This window comes from Pogona vitticeps, chromosome 4, assembly GCF_051106095.1.
Source record: "Pogona vitticeps strain Pit_001003342236 chromosome 4, PviZW2.1, whole genome shotgun sequence".
NCBI classification, from domain to species: Eukaryota; Metazoa; Chordata; class Lepidosauria; order Squamata; family Agamidae; genus Pogona; species Pogona vitticeps.
Genome location: NC_135786.1, coordinates 142673273 through 142694246, shown reverse-complemented (window position 1 = coordinate 142694246; position 20974 = coordinate 142673273). Strand labels below are relative to the sequence as shown.

Below are 20974 nucleotides of genomic sequence, written 5' to 3'. Positions count from 1 at the left end.
CAGTAGATTTTGGTAATTATGCCTGAATCCCTTTTACTTTTAAAGGATACCAGGTAGCCTGTTCTAGAAGACAAAAATGGAAATATTTTCCCTTTGGAACCTTTTATTTGGATGGTGAAAGTTGTGTATATTTTAACTTTTTTTGTAGTGTTGTCCAGTTTTACCTTGGGGAAGAGCACCTCATTTCGTTGCACCCACTTGTGAGCGCAATGACAAATAAATTTCTTATGTCTTATGTCTTAAGGATGTAGGAAAACATCACATGTCCATAATAATATAGATCTGTGTCTTTTTGACAGGTGTGAGTCAGGATCTCTTGGATATCAGCAACATGGCACAGTGGAAACCGATGCTCTATGCTGTAGCTTTCTTACACTCCACAGTCCAGGAGAGAAGGAAATTTGGACCTCTAGGATGGAACATTCCTTATGAATTCAATCAAGCTGATTTTAATGCCACAGTACAATTCGTTCAGAACCATCTGGATGACATGGACATTAAAAAGGTACTTGACACTCCGTTTGCTGAAAACAGTGTCTAACTGCTGTACAATACTTGAAGTAATAGGACAGTCCATGTTTTTCAACAACATGCCATTGTCCTATAACTGCATATAGATAGGAAACTTTTTAAAAGTAAAGGCTCATCATATTTACGAGATGGAGGGGAGGGGGAAATTAAGAAATGTCACCTTCCTCCCCATCTGCTTTCTCCATCTCATTCACCAACTTTTCTGATGGACATCAGAATGATGAAGGTGGGGGTCAGGACTGTGAAAGGGATCCAACTCTGTTGAGGGTCATTTTCACTCAAAATAAGCCAGGGAGAGGTGTTCTCGTGTCAACATATAGAACTCTTATTCTCAGAAATCTCAGTACTAACTTTTTAAATATAGAACATGTGTGTGTATATAGACAAACAAAGAGAGAGAGAGAGAGAGATGGAGAGGGAGGTATAAGGAGTTACTTTTTAGCATACTTAACTGTAGGAAATTATGCCATATCTTCTTTCTTCAGGGGGTGTCTTGGAATACTGTTCGCTACATGATCGGGGAGATTCAGTATGGTGGAAGAGTTACAGATGACTATGACAAGAGGCTGCTTAACACATTTGCTAAAGTATGGTTTAGTGAGAACATGTTTGGTCAAGATTTTTCCTTTTACAAAGGCTACAGCATCCCCAAATGCACTGCAGTGGAACAGTATCTTCAGTACATTCAGGTTTGTACTGTTCTTTATTAATAGCTATTTACTAATTTGCTTCCTACCCAGTTTCCCCCCAGAAAAAACTGGGATTCAGGGAGGATTACAATATAATTTTAGAAACAAATACAATTTAAAAACAATATGTTATAAAGATTATAAGATGATTATATTGGTTACCATACTAAAAGAGAGCCAGTGCGGTATAGTGGGTGGAATGACTGACTACGACTCAAGAGATCTTGGTCCAAACCCTCTCTCAGCCATAAAAACTTACTGGTATGATGGTGGCACTGGTAAAATCACTCCTTCAATATCTCACATATCTTGAAAACTCTACTAGGGATGACATATGCCAAATGCAGCTTGATAGCAGATAACATAAAATATATTGAAATGGAGGGTTAAAATCATTAAATAGTACATCTCAGTTAAAAATAATAATTACGATCAAAGTAGAAAAGTAGAGCACATCCTTTAAAGCCCTTGATTCTGGCACTCAGTCGCCAAATATCTGCCTAAATAGCATTTGCTGATTAGCAAATGAATCTAATGGAAAACCTTTGGTTTTCTGAGAAAGGTAGAGTTGACTAAACAAAAACTTCCTTTCTGCCCAAGGTCAATACATTGCTATAATTGCTTTTTTAATAGGCTTCCTGCCGGGAAATTAAAGGAAGGAAAACTGAATGGCTTCTCAGAAGTTAAGGGCTAGAAAGGTGAAGTTTGCTGGTAATTAGCAAACATGAACCTGCACTATAGTAATCATTGCCAATAATGTATTTCATACTCAAAGTGTACAGTGTAGTTCTCCCAAACCCATCCATTTCCAAACATGTAAGACTGCAACTCCAATCACTTTGAGCCTGTGAGTTTGTTGAGTGGTAATGATGGGGTTACAGTCAAACAGAATCTGGCATCCATCAGATTAAGGAAAGCTGGTCTGATGGACAAACATGTCAGTTGTATTTTCCGCTACATTCAATTAAAAACAGTAACAACCACATTAAGTTGTGCCTGTCCAGTGCAAAAAGAAAATATGTAAATTATTTATTTATTTATTTATTTGTTCGATTTATATCCCGCCCATCTGGTATATTCTACCACTCTGGGTGGCTATAATATAATAACATTTGTTTAAAAAATAAACCAAATGAAATTCTCAGCCACCTGCACCAAACAAATAGGATGGGTACAGCTTTTCCCAATTTGGAGCAAACCATGTAATACCCAATTCCCAAGGCAACCCAAGCTGGCTGTACTCACAGGAGGCATAGTGGGGAATCAAGCTCTCAACCTTTGCCACCACAGTCAGATACCTAAACTACTGAGCCATCCAGCCAGCTATGACTAAATATACTACTGTATCAAAAACAGAGCAGAACCCTCAGAACCCTCTGCTGGATGGGTAAATCTGGCAGTTTTGCTTTCTTCCTTATCCGAAATTTTAATCTAGAATTTTGTTGAGTCTTTAAAAAATGTAAAGGTCATGTAAAAGAACTGAAGCAACCCGAATTCCCACCCATACTTATTAAGAAACTGAACTACAAATCAGGAAGTGTCATACCATGGAGTCTTAGCTAAGCCATTCTCAGCTTCAGCCCCTTTGACCGTTTTGCAATGGAGGGAAGAATGCTAATTTATCTAACAGGAATACTGTGTTGACTCCCAAAGTACTGGACAAATGCTAACAATATTTAACATGTGTATTTTTAAATCACTTGAGAGCCGTTTCATGGAATTTTCTTGGCAGAATTTTTTGCAAGGTAGGTTGTCAGGTCTTTCCTTAACCCTCCCCATTCACTGTGAAGAAGTGAGAAGATTGAATGCTGACTTCCAAAGGGACCAAGGAAAGATAGCAAAGTTTACTGGGAGAGACGTTGCAAACAATTAGAAGAAGACGGTGCAAAAGGACATACTAGGAATACATTTGCACAAATTAAAAAGATTTGAGTACCATTCATGGCTCACAAACATATCATCAAGGATAAGCAAGGGAAAGAATTGTCCAACCAGCAAGGTGTCAAGAACAGATGGTGAGGATATGTGGCAGAACTGTATGCCACCAGCAAAGAGGGGCAACATCAAACTAAGGAGGGGAAGGAAATAGAATCAGAATCATGTATATTTGATGAAGAGGCCATATGGGCAATAAACCAACTGCCAAATAGCAAAGCCCCAGGAGTTGATAACATAGCAGTAAAATTGCCGAAGTCAGTAACAATGGCATCAAAGTCTCGTGCCAGAAAATTTGGGAAACCAACACATGGCCACAAAACTGGAAATAGTATTTATTCTGTTACAAAAAAAGGGCTTTCAAGGGATTGTTCCAACTACTGCATGATTGCTCTTATCTATCATGATAGTAAGATCTTACTGAAAATTATACAACAGTGCTTGACACCAATCATCGAAAGGGAATTGCTAGATGTCTAAGCTGGTTTCCGTCAGGGTCATGCCACCCATGATCACATTCCAAATGTTCAATGAATAATGGGAAAATGTTATGAATATCAAAGAACGTCTACATGTGCTTCATTGACTATAGGAAATCTTTTGGCTATGTTGATCTTGGCAAACTATGGAGAACCCTAGAAGATCTTGGGGTGCCACTACATTTGGTGAAGTTGGGGAAATCACTGCATGAAAATCAGGAAGCCACTGTACAAACTCAGTATGGAAACACTGACTGGTTTAAGATTGAGAAAGATGTGTGGCAAGATTGCATCATGCCACCATTCTTATTTAACTTGTACACTGAAGTGGTAATCAGAAAGATAGAGTCAGAAGAATTAAAAAATTGAGGTAAAAATTGGTGGAAGAAACATCAATAAACTTCGATGTGCGGGTGATACAAGAAACCTAGGCAGGTTTAAAGCACCTGATCATGAAACTCAAAGAAGAAAGTGAGAAGTTTGGCCTCTTTTTGAATATTAAAAAGATCCAACTCATGACAACTGCAGAGAATGGAAACATCAAAATAGTAATTGGTGGAGAGCAGGTTGAATGTGTGGAAGAATTCATCTTTTTAGGTTTACTTGTCAATCAAAACAGCAATTGCAGCCAAGAAATAAAATGTCAGATCATGCTAAATCGCACAGCAATGATGGGTATGAATCAAATATGGAAAAGTAATGATGTCAGCTTGACAACCAAGTGCAGATTGGTTTGCACCATTGTGTTCCCCATAGCTACATATGGCTCTGAAAGTTGGATGATGAAGAAGATGGACAAAAGGGAAAAATATTCTTTTGAGCTATGGTGTTGGAAGAGGCTCTTGTGCATTCCATGGAGTGCACAGATAATGAATAAAGAAGTGCTGAAGTGCATAAAACTGGACATGCCACTGGAAGGCAAAATAACAAAACTTAGACTTAGTTACTTCAGCCACATCATACAATCAACATCATTGGATAAAGACATTATGCTTGCAATGGTCAGTAGTAAAGAATGACAAGGACACTAAATAATGTGTTGGTTGGATGTAATCAAAGCAGACACTGCCCAAAATATAAAGCAACTGAAATAAGTTGTTCAGGATTAGAAATCATGGCCGGAGCTGGCTCGTGGAATCGGCAAGGGTCGGATGTGACTAAATGGATAATATGATTTGATTCAATTCTGATTCAATTTTAAAATAGCGTTCTCCACTTCATATGGTTTCCTGGAGGTTCTTTAGCAGAAAATATCTTTGTGGAAAGCATTATTAGATGATTTTCTATAGTCTGCTGGGATTCTGCCATATAAGAAGATGATGTGGCTGTTGATACACTGTTTGTGGCATTGCATATAAGTATGCTGATAACACGTGATCTTAAAAACAAAACTGAGTCATTCCTTTGTACTTCGGTACATTACTTCATCTACTTTTTCTAAAATGTAATGCTAAGACCCTAACTTGTAATACACAAAAGTTGGGTGGATTTATTTATAAACCTCAGTGAGGGTGGTGTTCCTGTTCTATTTGAAATCTGTTTAAAACTAGAGTTCTATTTCATGTTGCAGACTTACGCAAATTACTGGTATTACTTATGGCTGATATTTATTTTTAATCAATCAGTGCTTAAATAGCTTGTAGTTTTTAATCTGGGAATTCTTTGTGTTCACATGTACAGAGCTTGCCTGCTTATGATACCCCTGAAGTATTTGGACTGCATCCCAATGCAGACATTACTTACCAGAGCAAGCTTGCAAAAGATGTGCTCGACACCATTCTCAGCATCCAGCCAAAAGACAGCTCCAGTGGCGGAGGTGAGACCAGAGAGGCTGTGGTGGCTAGGCTGGCTGATGATATGCTGGAGAAGCTTCCTGCAGACTACATGCCATTTGAGGTCAGTTAGTGAAATCTTCACCATAGGAGGAAGTGGAGGTCTGCTTGCTTCACCAGCATGCATACTAATATTTGATACAAAGAAGATTAGCATGGTCGTCTGCGCAAGGATGATATTTGTGAAGCATTCCATATTTTTGGAATGTACTATTAATGATAAATGAACATCTAATATGAAAATTAAGAAGGACTTGGTACATGACAATTTTTTCATTGGTTTATGGGGAGATTTTATTGAGTGTTAAAAGGGGTGGGTGGGCGAAGGGTTCCATGCCTTCACAAGAATGAGCGGAGTTTTGCAAGGGAAACATAACATCATAAAGAAGGAAAATTGATTATATCTCCAGATGGTCCTAGTGTGTACGTGTGTGTGGATGTGTGGACACACTTGTATTATTGTGTTGATTTTGTGTTTAAGTTTGAAAGTCTTTTTATGCAGTTGTGTTACATTTTGTTTAATATTTAAAAATTATACAAGAAGAAATTGGTGGCAATTGATTATTTTTTAAGACTTGTTCAGCTGAAGCAAAACTTTTGTCTTTGTTTTTTTTTAAATTAAAATACCATTTATATATCAGTAACCTAAATAAGTGAGGAATTAGTTTTAGCACCAAAATAGATCAGGTTCAGTGTGGGCTTGAAAATGTGGCTTGCCCAGTTTCAAGTGGTTGGGTTTTTAAAAAAATTCATATGCAATAAGAAAAAGGTAAAGCATACATAGCATAATTTAATTAGTCTAGGACTTCAATTTGGAGTAAATTCCCAGGAGCCTGCACCACTAACTGTGCTGGCCAGGATTTCTAGGGGACCCAAGGTTGGAAACCACTGATCTAGAGGATTATAGCCATAGGGGGACAGTTTGATTCTCTCAGGTAAACGCTAAATTATACTTATTTTTTCTTCTCTCCCTCACAAACCTTCTTTCTTGTCCAAACCAGATGTAGTGAATGTATTCCTCAATCTTAAAGCCAATCTGTCATCTGCATTTTGCATTCTAGTGAGATTTGTTTTATAACTGAGGTTAAACACTGTCTCAGTTTGCATGTCACTGCTGAGGTACACAACTCTATAGAAATCCCATTATTAGATGGAGAATGGGTTGATTTGAGGGAGTATCCTTTCTCTTAACATTTCCTTTGACCCTCGGTTTTCTGGGGGAGATCAAAGCTACATTCAGCCATCACTTCCTTTTGAACAATTCTATCCTTCATCCCCTTCTCTAGAGATAGAACTTTGTTAGTTAGTATGCTGGTTATGTCTACAGTCTGAAAGCTTTCAGTTCTTTATATTCACCTATTTTATTTTTGTGTCAGGTTAAGGAAAGGCTTCAGCAGATGGGTCCGTTCCAGCCGATGAATATCTTCCTCCGACAGGAGATCGATAGAATGCAAAGGATTATTGCCCTGGTGCGAAATACTTTGACAGATCTAAAACTAGCCATTGATGGAACCATCATTATGAGTGAGAATCTCAGAGACGCTTTGGACTGTATGTACGATGCAAGGATTCCTGAACGTTGGAGGAAGGTTGGTATTGTTTCTTCTACTGGATGAAAAAATGTAGTGCTCAATAATCTGCATTTTGAACTGTATATTCAGCATTCAGCTGGCAATATCCAAATATACACAAAGGCTTCTGAAACAGTGATTCTTTGTAGCTGAAGACCAAGTCTCTTATGTGACCTGAATGGCACTGTTTCAGATCATGCCATGCTTGTAAAATTTGAAGGTCCTAGACCAAATGAAAAAGGTTTCAGATGTGGTTCATTCTCTACTTCATTCTTCACTGATCAGTTCAATACGGATTGCATTTGTTGACATTAAAAATAAATTGAACTTCTTATAGGAAAAGCCTAAGTGCCTAAACCCAACTGTCTAAACCTTGTTGGCATGAGCTGCTAAGGCTATGTTTGATTGCTTCTGAATAGTTTCTGAATGCATGGAATGCCTTTACATTGTTCAGTCAATCATCCTCTTCATGAAGGCAGTGACAAGGGATGGGGTGGGGCTTCCTGTCCTCACATGCTCAAATTAACTATGCTGAGCACAGTCTTGCCATGTAAAGTGCAGGTGCAGTGAACCAAATCCAGCTATTATTGGGACTGTAGCTTTGATCAAGAGTTGCTCTCTGCTTATCCTACCATCCCCAAGCTATGGTCATTATTGCAGTTTTTCAAACTGTCCCTCTTTTGGTCCTGAAAAATGTTATCATCTCTATATATATACTCTTTGGGGTATTGTAGAAAGTTGGACAAAGCTGAGGTTGTTAAGAAAACTTTTTTTTAAAAAAACTAATCTCCTTTTCTAGGCATCTTGGGCTTCCAGCACCCTTGGATTCTGGTTTACTGAACTTCTGGAAAGGAACCGACAATTTCACTGTTGGATTTTTGAGGGGCGGCCAAACTGCTTTTGGATGACAGGGTTCTTCAACCCCCAAGGATTTTTAACTGCAATGAGACAGGTTATTGAATGCTCTTAAAACATGTTTTCTATGCATTTCCTGCTTTCAGTCACCATCTGAAGTGAATGGTACAGGAGATGGTTTCTGTTCTTATGTAAATAACTTTCAGTCATTTTTTCAATTAGAAGGAAGTGGAGATCCTGCAGAATTCATGATTTATTTTGGCTTCTACAATATTAACTAACTCCTCTTATTTTTTGTACGTAGCTGACAGCTACAAAATAGGTTTTATTTTGGTGTTGTTGTTGGTGGGTTGTTTTTTTTTTTTGGTCCTCTGGTCTTCTAGACTAGAGGTCTAGCAGAGAAACAAGTTCTGTTAATTAATTAATTTATTTTCTTCGGTTAATTTAGTTTAAATTACCTTACCTTCTGTAAGACCTGCATGATTATCAGATGTATGTTTTTAAAGGTTCCAGCAACAATTATGTATTGTCTAAGCAAATACTATTGGCCTTAAAATTATGAGATTTTCTTCATATTCTTGACCACCACAAACAGACCCCATGCAGCCACACTATTCAAATTTTCCCAGTGTGGATATTTTCAGTGTGTGACTAACTGGGGGACATCTTCCTGTCTGGTCCCTTCCTAAAACTCTGAATCATTCTGATTCCTGAGTGCTCCACGGAATACCAAGACTCACAAGGTTGCACACTTAACTTGTACACCAATCTTGCTAGGTAGGAAAACCAAAAAGTACTTGCAAATACAAAGGGACCCAGTAGTTGCCTGTAGTAAGACCTGGATTTAATACCAACAAAACACTTCCCCAAAAACAGCTGTGAATACTTCATTATTTTATTGAGGGTGTTGTCTAAAGTCTAAAGTTTCAAAACCCAATTCAAAAGTCCAAAGGCAATTAAAATACCCTGTAAAGCCAATACTTATTCTAGAAGCTAAGAGACTAGGGCAATTCTAGTATAGCTCCCAGAGAAAATTATAAAGCTAACTATCCACTATGAATATCTACACAGCATAGTTCCAGAGCATATACAGAATGGAGACTGAATAGTAAAGAGCATAATTGTCTCCTAAGAGAAACTAAGACCAATTAACTAATTTCTCCATACCATTTTTATAGCCATCAACCACCTTTCCAGAACTTTTGAGGGTAGTCCACCAATCAGATTCTCAGTTACCCCAAATCTCCCAGAAGGGAGTAACTTTTCTTCTAAATAATTTCACTTATCTGGCTGTTTCCCCTCCCTTCAGTTCAGCTGAAGCCGGCTTCATTTATAGTACCAGGCAAAGAAATGTTCTGATCTTGCTTCCCACCAGATATCACTCATTTGTGACTTGTCTTCTAATTAATGGATAGTTGTTCACCCTTCTTTGCCTTTCCTCTGGCACAAATCAACAGGCCTACATTTTACAAGGGAATTGAAACTCATTAACCCTTCTTTTGCAAGTTTTTCAACAAGTACTTTTCTGCACCATCCAGATTGTCAGCTGGTAATACTGTATCATATATATGTCATATGATGTTGAAAACATCTCCCTTGACAGTTTTACAATCAGTGTTTCAGATAAAATAATTGAATTTAAAGATATTTTTGAGGTACAGATTGAAAAGGAGAGGTGAAAGTGTACATATCATAATATTCATATCTTTTTGTGCTCAGTTGTTTGATCTTCAACTTTCATTTTAGCTTTGGTTGCTAGTACAGGTGGCAAGTTATACAAATATCTTGTGAATCAAACTTTTGTGTGCCAGCAGGTTCGGGATTGTTAAAGGTTTTCTCAAAGTCAATAAACAAGCATATAGAGCCACACGAATGTCATTGCATGTCTCCCTAGTGCATGTAGGCCTTACGGTGTTTCCTTGGTTCTAAATCCTCCCCTGAATTTTGTGTCTCCTCCTCTTTTTAATTGTTTTCTCTAAATTCTGCTCAACAGTTTTATGAAAAGTGTAAGCAAATGGCTCATCAAACTTAGCATTCTGTAGTTACTACTTTAGCATTTCCCCTTTGAATAATATAGTGAATTTCAACCCCAGACCAATTTCAGGAGTGACTCCTGCTCTTAGAATGACTTGAAAAGTTTCTCTGAAACGTCAAACTCACAATTTTCTGTTAGTTTTACCACATCTCTGAAAATATCACCAAGTCCAGGACCTTTGCAGGGTTTTTTAAATGAGCCACAGTGCATCTCATATTTCTGTGTATGCAGGCCAATAAGCAGCTCTTCAGTGTATTCACCCTGCACTATGATTCTCCTATGAACATCTGGAAAATAAATTCCGTTTGTCTGATACTTTCAAAAAGCAATGTACCATTCCATGCCATGATTTTATCTCTGACAAGGATCAGAGAACTGTCTGTCAGCACTGGGAAGTATACACTAAAATAGACATTGATCTTCTCTCGCCTTTCTGTTCCTGTACGTTGCTTGGACTACGTTTTTCCCTTGGTCTACCTAATCTTCCTTGGTCTTTGTATCATCCTAATTTTAGATGTTCTTGTGCAATTCTTTTTATTTGATGGCACATCTATTCTTCCTTTATCACCTTTCTTTCATTTGTTCTGATATCTCCTCTGACACTCACCTTTCCCCCTTTCCAGCTCTATTTTGAGATCATTGCCTTCTAATACTTTCATCAATTTAGAGCAACTTGTATTTATGTCTCAGTTTATCTGAGTGTATGATCCTATTGTTTCCTTCATGAATCCATCTCCTTAATGTCAGTCTATGCAGTTAGAGCTCTTAATTGTTTACATTTATGCTTTTCTAGTTTTAGTTCTCTAAAATTTCTTTAATTTGAGGCAAACTACCACAGTGACAGGATAATGATCTGAATTTATGTCAGTTCTGTTTCACCACCTTAATGCTATTTTGATACCTCTAGGATGTAATTTCTTCGGTTCCTCACAAAATGTTGTTTGTACTGCCTGGAGGGGATTTCCATGTATTCATGGAAATGGACAATGAGCAGTGAGATAAAAATGATTTATTGGAACCTGAACACTTCGGCATGCCTCAGGGTCAAAAAGAGAAATGCATGTACATGAACAGAACTGTACTTGGATATAATGACAGTTCTGTGGTTTATTCTGAAGTTATATAATGATTGGCTCCTTGTCTAATGGACTCCAGGTTTGTAAACTTTAATTACTCCATTGCTTTGTGCAGGAAATAACTCGAGCAAACAAAGGATGGGCCCTTGACAGTGTAGTTTTATGCAATGAAGTCACCAAGTGGATGAAGGATGATATCACCACTCCTCCTTCTGAAGGTGTTTATGTATATGGCCTCTACCTTGAAGGAGCTGGCTGGGACAAAAGGAACTTGAAACTCATAGAATCAAAACCTAAGGTGCTCTTTGAACCAATGCCTGTGATAAGGATATATGCAGAAAACAACAGTAAGTATCGCATTGATCATGATGATTATTTATTTGTTTGTTTGTTTGTTTATTTATTTATTGTATTTATACCCTGCCTATCTAGTCATTTTGACCACTCTAGGGGGCTTACAACATAAAGGATAACAAGTTCAAGAAAAATTTATAACAATTAATTAATTAAATGATTCTGCAATGGGAAAAATACAAAATAATTCAAATAAAGAGAAAAAGAATAAAAGGGGAAAGAGGACGGGAATTGACTGGAAGGGAAGGCCTGCCTATACATCCACATTTTTAGTTGGTTCTTAAAAGTACCCAGCGAGGGTGCAGCGCAAATCTCCAGAGGTAGGTTATTCCAGAGGCGAGGAGCCACCACCGAGAAGGCCTGGTTTCTAGTTCTTTCCTTCCGGGCCTTCCTCGGTGTCAGGCTCCTCAGCCTCACCTCCTGGCTCGCGCGGGTGACATGGGTAGAACTAGTTGGGAGTAAGCGTTCCGCCAAGTATCGAGGTCCTAAACCATTTAGGGCTTTATATGTAAGCATTAACACTTTGAAGTCAATGCGGAAACGGATGGGCAGCCAGTGCAGCATGGCCAGAGTAGGAGAGATATGTTGGTATTTTCTCACTCCAATAAGGAGCATTCTGCAGCACTTGAAGTTTCCGCATCAGCTTCAAAGGAAGCCCCACATAGAGTGCATTAAAGTAGTCTAATCTAGAAATTACGAGCGCATGTACTAAGGTAGTGAGCGCCCCCGTGTCTGCATAAGGTTGCAGGCGGGCAATCCGCCGAAGGTGGAAAAAGGCGGTGCGGACTACCGATGCCACCTGCGTTTCCATGGTGAGCATCGGGTCCAGGATTACCCCCAGGCTGCAGACCCCACTCTTCGCGGCTAGGGCCACCCCCCCAAACATGAGGGAGTTTCCCAAGCCACCATCCACAGGGCCACCCACCCTCAGAACTTCCGTCTTGTCCGGGTTCAGCCTCAGCCCGTTCTCCTGCATCCATTGCTGTACAGCCCCCAGGCAGCGCTGGAGGGACAGGACGGCATCACCTGCAGTTGGTGAAAGGAAATATAGAGCTGGGTGTCATCAGCATATTGATGACACGATGCTCCACACCCTGATGACTCCACCCAGCGGCCTCATATAGATGTTAAACAGCATTGGGGAGATGATTGACCCCAGTGGAACCCCACAACTGAGATTCTATGGGGCCGAAATACTCTCCCCAAGCTGCACTCTCTGGGGGCGATCTTCCAAGAAGGAACGGAACCAGGCCAGAGCCAAGCCACCAATATCCAACTCAGAGAGCCTCCCCAGGAGGATACTGTGGTCGATGGTATCGAAGGGCGCCAAAATGTCGAGGAGGACCAACAAAGAAATTTTACCACTGTTGGCCTCCCTCAACAAGTCATCGTACAGGGTGACCAATGCCGTCTCTGTACCGTGGCATGGCCTGAAGCCCGACTGAAAAGGATCCAGGGCATCTGTTTCATCCAGATGTGCCTGAAGCTGGTCAGCCACCACCCTCTCGACCACTTTGCTCATGAAAGAAATATTGGCGACGAGCTTATAATTGCCAATTTCATCCACCACCAAATTAGGTTTCTTTCTTATGGGCCTAATGAGTGTCTCCTTGAGGGCAGAGGGAAACCTGCCCTCAAGGAAAGACCCATTTATTATTGCAGTGGCCCATTTTGTTGTTATCGGCCTTGCTGCTTTGATTAGTCAGGCCAGGCAAGAGTCCAAGGAGGAGGTGGTGGCTTGACAGCGGTCAAGCACTCTGGCCACAGAATCAGGCGTGACAGGCTGAAAGGAGTCAAGGGTTACCGGGCAAGACGGAGCGCTGGACATCTCTGCTCGACTCTCTGTGTTCAAAAAAGGAGAGAGGTCCCATCGAATGGCCTCCACTTTAGATTTTTTAAAAGGCTGCAAACTGGTCAAGTGAAAAACTAGGGGGAGGCCTATCATTCAGACCACTTCCGGATAGGTCGCATACTATACAAAATAATATATACGGATTATGGGTAGACTTGAATGTATCAGGTAGAATGTATAAAAATTCTACAATTTTTGTAGGAAAATAGAAAAACTCCACAAAGTAGTTATGTGATTCACAGTTAGAAGTAGAAATCTGAGTTCAACAATGTTTTTATTGGATTACTGAAAATGGCACAAGCATGGTAAGGTTTTGAGGTTTCCAGCTCTTAATCTTTTCTTAGATGCTACAACGGTTGGGAAACTGAAGAAAGCAAAGTGTTCAAATATTTGGTCAGATGTACAGAGTGCTGTTTTTGCAGGCTGATTGACTTGCAAGATGGAGGTTGCAGAGTCAGTAGAGAAGAAAGATGTATCATTTCCCAGTCTCTCCTCCCTCTGCAGACAAAAGGCTTGCAAACTTCCTGGGAGATCTGCCTTGAATGAGATATGCAGCCCTCTGGATTGGCTAAGAGTGCAAGTATGGAAGAATATTCTTTATGCCAGAATAGCAGGATTACCGTATTTTTCGCTCCATAACACGCACCTCTCCATAAGATGCACCACATTTTTAGGAGAAGAAAACAGGAAAAAAATAATCTGTTTTATTCTCCTAAAAATTTGGTGAGCCTTATGGAGAGGTCCATCTTATGGAACACACGCTAGGACCCTTTGGAGGCTCAGCCAGCCCCCCCTGGAGGCCAGAGAGGGTGAAATCGCCACCTTCAGGGACTCTTCTGAAGCTTCCCAAGCCTCAAAAGAGTCGCAGAAGGTGGTGATTTCGCCCGCACTGGCCCCGTGAGGGGGTGAGGGGAGCATCACAAGGGTCTGAGTGAGCCTTCCAGGACCCTTGCGACACCCCCCACCCCCCATGGGGCCAGCGTGGGTGAAATCACCAGCTTCCAGGACCTTTTGTGAGGCTTGAAAGCCTCACAAAAGGTCCTGGAAGGTCCTGATTTCACCCCTGCTGGCCCCGTGGGGGGTGGGGTAGTGTCACAATGGTCCTGGAAGGCTCACTCAGAACCTTGGGAGGCTCACCCCCCACGGGGCCAGTGGGGGCAAAATCGCCACCTTCGCTCCATAAGATGCACAGACTTTCCCCCTCACTTTTTTTGGGGGAAGTGCATCTTATAGAGCAAAAAATACGGTAAATTTGGGTATTGCAATGGATGTTGCAAATCAGTCTGCCTACAGCCAACTACTGCATCTGGCCAGGTTTTCTTATTTTTTTCTTTTCCAGTTGCCTAAATTGTGAACCATATTAAGTCCAATCACAAGTTTTGGAGCACTTGAAAGCTCATCATGTTTGTAATATTTTGATGATCCAAGAAGGATATTAGACAAACCAGGACACAGTTTCTGTGACATTGGGAAAAATCCTGCTGCTTAATTTAGTCAATCACACTGGAGCAGTTCACTGAGTCCATGGAGATTTGGTGAATCAACAAGTTCCATTGAATCAAATGGACCTACTCTAACTGTGACATACTATGTTAAGCAACAGGATTTCTGTAGTCTCACTTATCATCACATTCACGTTCATTAGTGTGGATACTTTTTAGTTAAATGGAAATAACTGCTGGCTTAAACCATAGAGGACAAGTACAGATTGATTGATTGATTGATTGATTGATTGACTGATTGATTGATTGATTGATTGATTGATTGATTGATTGATTGATTATCCCACCTTTCTCCTTAAAAGGACCCAGGGATGTAAATCTTCATTTATTTTGATCTCTCAGGTGAGGAAAAAAAAAGTTTTTAAATGTTTCACCTGGCTGAGTAAGAGGTTGAAGGTTTTTATGGATTTTTTTTTAATAAAAATTATCTTTGGGAACTTTTTTGTGGGGAATTTTTTTTCCTACACAAAAACGTATTGAAAATACAGGGGCTTTTAACACAAAATGCAAAGTTCCTTTTGTACATCAACCACCATAGTTGGTGACACTACAGATGGATGAAGGTTTCTGGTCTTTTTATTATCATGGCGGAAGGAAGGTTTTTTACAGCAATTAACAATTTTTTAAAACATATTTTTCAAACATAAGAATTGCAAGTATTTGTTGCATCTTTATTTAGGAAGTGACTAGAAATGTGAATACTTCCTAAATTCCTTGTTTTGGACTATCTGGACAGGATGAGAAACCTTGTTATCAATTTGAAAACCCCATGGAATTTCTCACATTCTGCCAAGAGCAAGACAAAGCACTCTTTTTTCTCTTAAGATTGCCATAATTTGGGCAAAGTGCATCTGTGCAAAACGTATGATCTTTCCCAAAACACAGAAGACCTGTGTGATTAAGAAGTGTGCAAATAACTATTCAATCCCATACATTCTTTAATGTCTGCACAGCAAAGCTAGTTCTGTGCAATTTACACAATTTATGCAAATTGTGTGCAAATTATGTAATTAAAAAACCCTTGGTAATTTGCATGAAACACCTTTTCTGCTATTGTGAGAACTATCTTGCAGTACATTTATGTTCCTCACAGCCTTTGCCCTCCCAACCCTGGAATAAAGACGTGAGACAAGAATTATGGATTAAAACATGGGCTACACTTTATTAATCATAATCAATATTGCCATCCTTTGGCAAAGGGGGGGCCACCCTAGTGTAGAATCAGGCTAAACTGTAGGGGTCTCAAAGGCCCCCTTAAGCAACAAATGGGTGTGTCCCTGGCCCCAAGTTCTCGCAGTCTTAAAAGACAGTGAGAACCCGGCTGGCCGCAATTTGACAACCTGCAGACCTCAAACCAGCTTCTCTTTGTTGACTGTTGGTCTGGTTGTGCATCTCCCCCCCCCCCAAGCACTGTAATCACATGATCCACAGTGCTGGGAGGTCAGATGGGCTATAGCTTACCTGAGTTTGTAATGGGACTCACCAGAAAACCTGTTATATCTGCACTACTTGCCACAGCATAGGGACAAGCCTATCAAGCTCAGCAAGCAGCCCCCCCTTGATGTCTTCAAGGAAGAAATTCAAACCCAAATTGGACAGATGTACACCATTGTTCCAAAAAAAAAAACAACCCTCAGCCCTATCCAAACGGATCCTCTGGTGACCAATCCCTTATCCAAGGCTGGTGCAGACTGCTCTGCAAACCTCCTGGTTAACACTCCTGCATGGCGTGTTAACAGAGAAAAAGTTCCTGGCATCTCTCCATGCCAACCGAGGGACGATTGTCGACTATACTATACACATGGCCAGATACGTGGCCTTCAATCATCTCAGGTCACGTAAAATGTCCAAAATTAAAACCTTTCCATGAAACCCTTCCACAACTTGTTGCCACCCAGATGTATTATCAATAGATGTGGTGGAAATTGGCCAAAGGCCACAACTCTGCATAACTGGCTCCATAGCATTCCACGCAGCCCTTTCCATACAATGTCGGCTGTGGCTCCAAGGCCCAGATTGTTCTCCCATGGGGACGCAGCCGCATAACGTGCTGCCCAATAAACATAGCTGTGGCCCAAAATCACAATGTGTCGCCATCTCTCCATCACCATGGAACCTGCGGAGACATAACCAAACCAGGCTCCTGTCTATAAGTTAGGAAGTGTTCTAATATACCTATGATTATTGGATGAAGACCACCGACCCAGATGCTTAATTTTGTCTGTATTGGACCCTAAGGCTGCAGCTGTAGATGCTGCACCAGTTCTAAAGGAATGCGTGCCAAAACGTGATCCCTGCACACCAACTCTGTCCAACACTACATCTGTCAACTTCCAGAACTTGTACTTTGTTAATGGAAAACTATCTCTATGCTTAAAGAAATAGCCCTGGTACTGTCCCCTAACTTCCAAGTACATGATGGTGGCTTTCACCAGACAGACATATGTCTTCTATATGGCAACACATTTGTGTAAGTTGAGCACCCTACCTAGTTGATCGGCCCTGAATTGTCAAATATAAATTAGAACCACATTGTCCATAATCCTAACATCCTGCCATTGCAAAGCTATCTTAGTCACATCATTCTTACCAGCAGCAACTACCTCACTAATCATAAGGGCCCCAAAAAACATCAGCAAGAACGCTGCTCTAAATAAAACTATTTCATATTCATCCCTACACAAAAGCTCCCATTGTTTACAGATGTGTTTGTTACGTTTCTAGGGGATTCAGCAGGCGAAAGTCCAATAAGTGAGTCCAAAGTCAGAGAGTTACAAAACAGATGCCAAATTGTCAAAGCCAAAACACGAACTGTAGTCAGAGGTCAGAGTCCAAGAGCCAAGGGTCAAGTAAGCAAGGTTCAAGATAGCAGGAACATGGACGCAAGCCAGAGAATGGAGTTGTTGCTTCCACAGATTTCCAAGCCTTCTAGGTACAAATTATATAGGAGCAGCAACCATCAATGTCCTAGAAGCATTCCATCCTGTTAAAACGCAGGACGGATTGACCTGATGTTCCTGTGGGAAGGATTCATGCAAGCTTCGGATCTTTGTGTCATGAGTCCTTGATGAAGCTTGTCCCTCACTCTGGCTACTGGGGGAGGAGAATCTGGTGGTGATTCAGTTGTCTGTGCTTCTAGTTGCCCAGTATTTTCGTCAGCTGAAATTAACCCCTCAGTTGCCAGATCTTCTTCGGCTGAACTCATGACACCGTTCTAACAATGCAGGTGATATGGGAGCCCTGTTATCCTGAACTCTACCCCTTCCCTTAGATCAGTGATTCTTAACCTGGGTGATATCACCCTCCAGGGGGCGATGGAATGAAAAGGGGTGACGCGGGGGCAAAGGAACAGAAGGGGGCGATGGGGGGCTGGGGGAAGGGGCCAAGATAACTTCCTCAATGGCTCAAGGGGGTGTTTCTTTCAAAAAGGTTAAGAACCACTGCCTTAGACCACCCTTCAATCATTTTCTTAATGCGGTAATCTGAGTAATAATCCTGATACCCATTAATCCTAGTCTAGAAGACAAGGGCAATCAGCCTATCCTGAATAGTTCCAGGTGCCAATCCCCTTCTGTTCAAATACATAATGAATTGCTGAAGGTGATCCACTGGTGCAGACCAGACAGGCTCCAGGTTAACCAGCTTCCTAAATTCCTGAAACTCAATACTCACAGCTGAATACCCTTTCCGTGTCCTTGGTGCCAGGGCCAAGCCTATTGCCCTTTCCAGATCTTTGTGCTGATCTGCCATACCTCTGGGTGCAGCATTTCTGGGAACTCGTTGGCTCCTGGATCTAGCTCCCTGAACCACTCAATCTGTTGACACAATAATGCATCAGCTAAACTATTGTCTATCCCTGAAACATGTTGTGCCTGAACCAAAATGTTGGATTTCAAAGCCCGCAGTGTGAATGCCCTAACTAATGTCATGACCCTCTCTGAGTGAGCCATAAGTTTGCTTACAATGTAAACCACTGCCTGGTTGTTGCACCAAAAATGCATGACAGAGTTTGACCACTCTTCTGCCCATAGCCACAGTGCGCCCACTATTGGGAAGAATTCCAGGAATGTTAAATCCCTGGTAATACCAAATTGATGGCAATCATCAAGCCATGTGCTGGTACATCATCTTCCCCTGAAATAAATTCTGAACCCTAAAGAACCCACAGCGTTCAAATGGACCTGGAAGTCTACCTTAAGCCCTATCTCGCTTCTCCAGAAATATATTCCATTAAATTCTGCTAAAAACTGGCTCCAGACTTGTAGGTCCTCCCTCATGCCACATGTAACCCTAGTCCTATGCAAGGGGCAATGCAGCCCCTTCATTGTGTTGCAAAGCCAATGCAAAAAAACATGTCCTGGTGCCATGACTGCAAGCAAAATTTAAATGACCTACCATCTCCTGAGATTGCAGAGATACCTATCTCCTCTGTAATATGGATGCTATCTGATTCTTAAGGTCAGCTAATTTGTTTTCTGGCAGCTTCGATGTCTGTTGTACAGTATCTAGCTCAATGCCAAGGAAAGTGAGGGACATAGCCGGTCCCTTTATTTTTTCCTCTGCCAGTGGTAAACCTATCTCCTCAGCCATTGCTTGAAAAGTGTTCAGGATAAATGCACACCTCCCTGTATACTTTTCACCACAAAAAAGAAAATCGTCAAGATAATGGGCCATAGACTTACAGCTCACCCAACTCTTAAGTTTCCATTCAATAAATAAGCTGAATTGCTCAAATGCCACACATGGAACAGACCAGCCCATGGGCAAGGCTCCGTCAATGTAAAAGGATCCCTGAAATTGAAAGCCTAACAGATCACAATCCTGCAGATGAACTGGCAAAATCCAGAAAGCTGATTTAATACCACATTTTGCCATCTCTGCCCCTACACCACAATTCCGTATTATGCGAACCGCCTCATCGAAAAAGATGTAGTGCACTGTACAAAGTTCCTGAGCGATGGCATCGTTGACCGACTCTCCCTCTGGATAGGACAAATGATGTATTGACCTAAACTGTCCCTGTACCCTCTTTGGGACTATTCCTAAGGGCGAGACCCTCAAGGTCTTTAAGGGAAGGGCATCTTGAAAGGCCCCAGTACTCTACATTCCTTTACTTCCTTATTGATTTTTTCCTGAACCACATTCTTCATTCCACACATAGATTTCAGGTTCTGTGTGAAAAACGCTTTGCGCTCACCAAGAGCTAGGATCCTAAAACTGTACTTAAGACCATCTAATAAGTAAATAGCATCCACCTCGCGGGGGTAATCATATAGCCAGGCTTCCAAAACTGCAACCCTAATTGGCCTGGGGCCCTTTTCCAGAGTTACCCCTGCTGCTGCTGGGTTCTTTACTTCTCCTGTGCCTCTATTCTGATGCTGAGCCCCCCTCTAACACACAACATTTTGGGGTGCTGACCGCCACATGCTCAGCACTCATGCCTAAAATGGCATGGCTTTCTTTTGCAAGTGCCTTTAGCATTGTAATCCCAACAGAGCAGGCAGGGTTGAACCACCTGCCCCGCTCCCATGCGGGGATTTTGAGTCTGGGCTGCCTTTCTGTTCAGATGTCTGCTATCAAACCTATCTCCCAGATTAGGTCTGGCTGGTGTCATGGACTGCAGCCAGAGACCTGGTAAGGGTTCATCCCATCTGAGATTTGGATGAATCGTGCTGTGCATATAAAATGTTTCATCATAGTTAAGCCAGGCCTGTCCAGCAAAATCTACATATGCTGTATATATTAAACCAAAATATTGAAAGAGGGACTGCGCCCGCCATGGTAGGGCCTTTATGACAACCCCAGCGTAGATTACGAATCCCCGTAGTCAGTTGGAGCATATCCTGTCTGGCTTCTTCCTCCTATGTCTCTCATTGTTTTTCTCATCCTCCTTGTCTAAATCCTTCTCCCCACATTTCTATTTAACAACTCAAATAGATCGACATATTTGCCTTTAGAAAATTTTCTTGAGTTGCCAGTGTGAGATGGTCACCTAAGGGCATCAAGTAATTGTTGAATGGCAATGCTCTCAGAGGCACGGTATTGTAACCCATGTCTGGAACAGATGGGTACAGCCAGACCCCTATGCCAGCTGTAATTGGGAATGGTGCTGGAAATGCAACCTGGGGATGCAGTGCAGGCCATCTGACAAATTGTGTGCTAGAACTGGGCCATGAAGCATTCAAGGCCCTGAAACCCTGTGTATTGTATGGCATATAAAAAGGAGAACTAAATTGTCCACTGCCAGCCCAAGGCCAGGCAGG

General features: G+C 41.2%; 1 protein-coding gene and 1 pseudogene across 8 annotated transcripts in view; both read left to right on the top strand.

Annotated features, from left to right (window-relative positions):
* Window positions 1-20974, top strand: part of DNAH5 (dynein axonemal heavy chain 5) — a 201611-nt gene that overhangs the window by 172275 nt on the left and 8362 nt on the right. For all 8 annotated transcript variants that reach the window (XM_078391705.1, XM_078391701.1, XM_072998500.2 and 5 more), the window contains 6 exons: window positions 300-505; window positions 1017-1220; window positions 5315-5530; window positions 6843-7055; window positions 7837-7989; window positions 11119-11350. In XM_078391705.1, the coding sequence (XP_078247831.1) occupies window positions 300-505; window positions 1017-1220; window positions 5315-5530; window positions 6843-7055; window positions 7837-7989; window positions 11119-11350 (1224 nt within the window). The remainder of the gene's footprint in view (window positions 1-299; window positions 506-1016; window positions 1221-5314; window positions 5531-6842; window positions 7056-7836; window positions 7990-11118; window positions 11351-20974) is intronic.
* Window positions 5573-5668, top strand: LOC140707215 (U6 spliceosomal RNA; annotated as a pseudogene).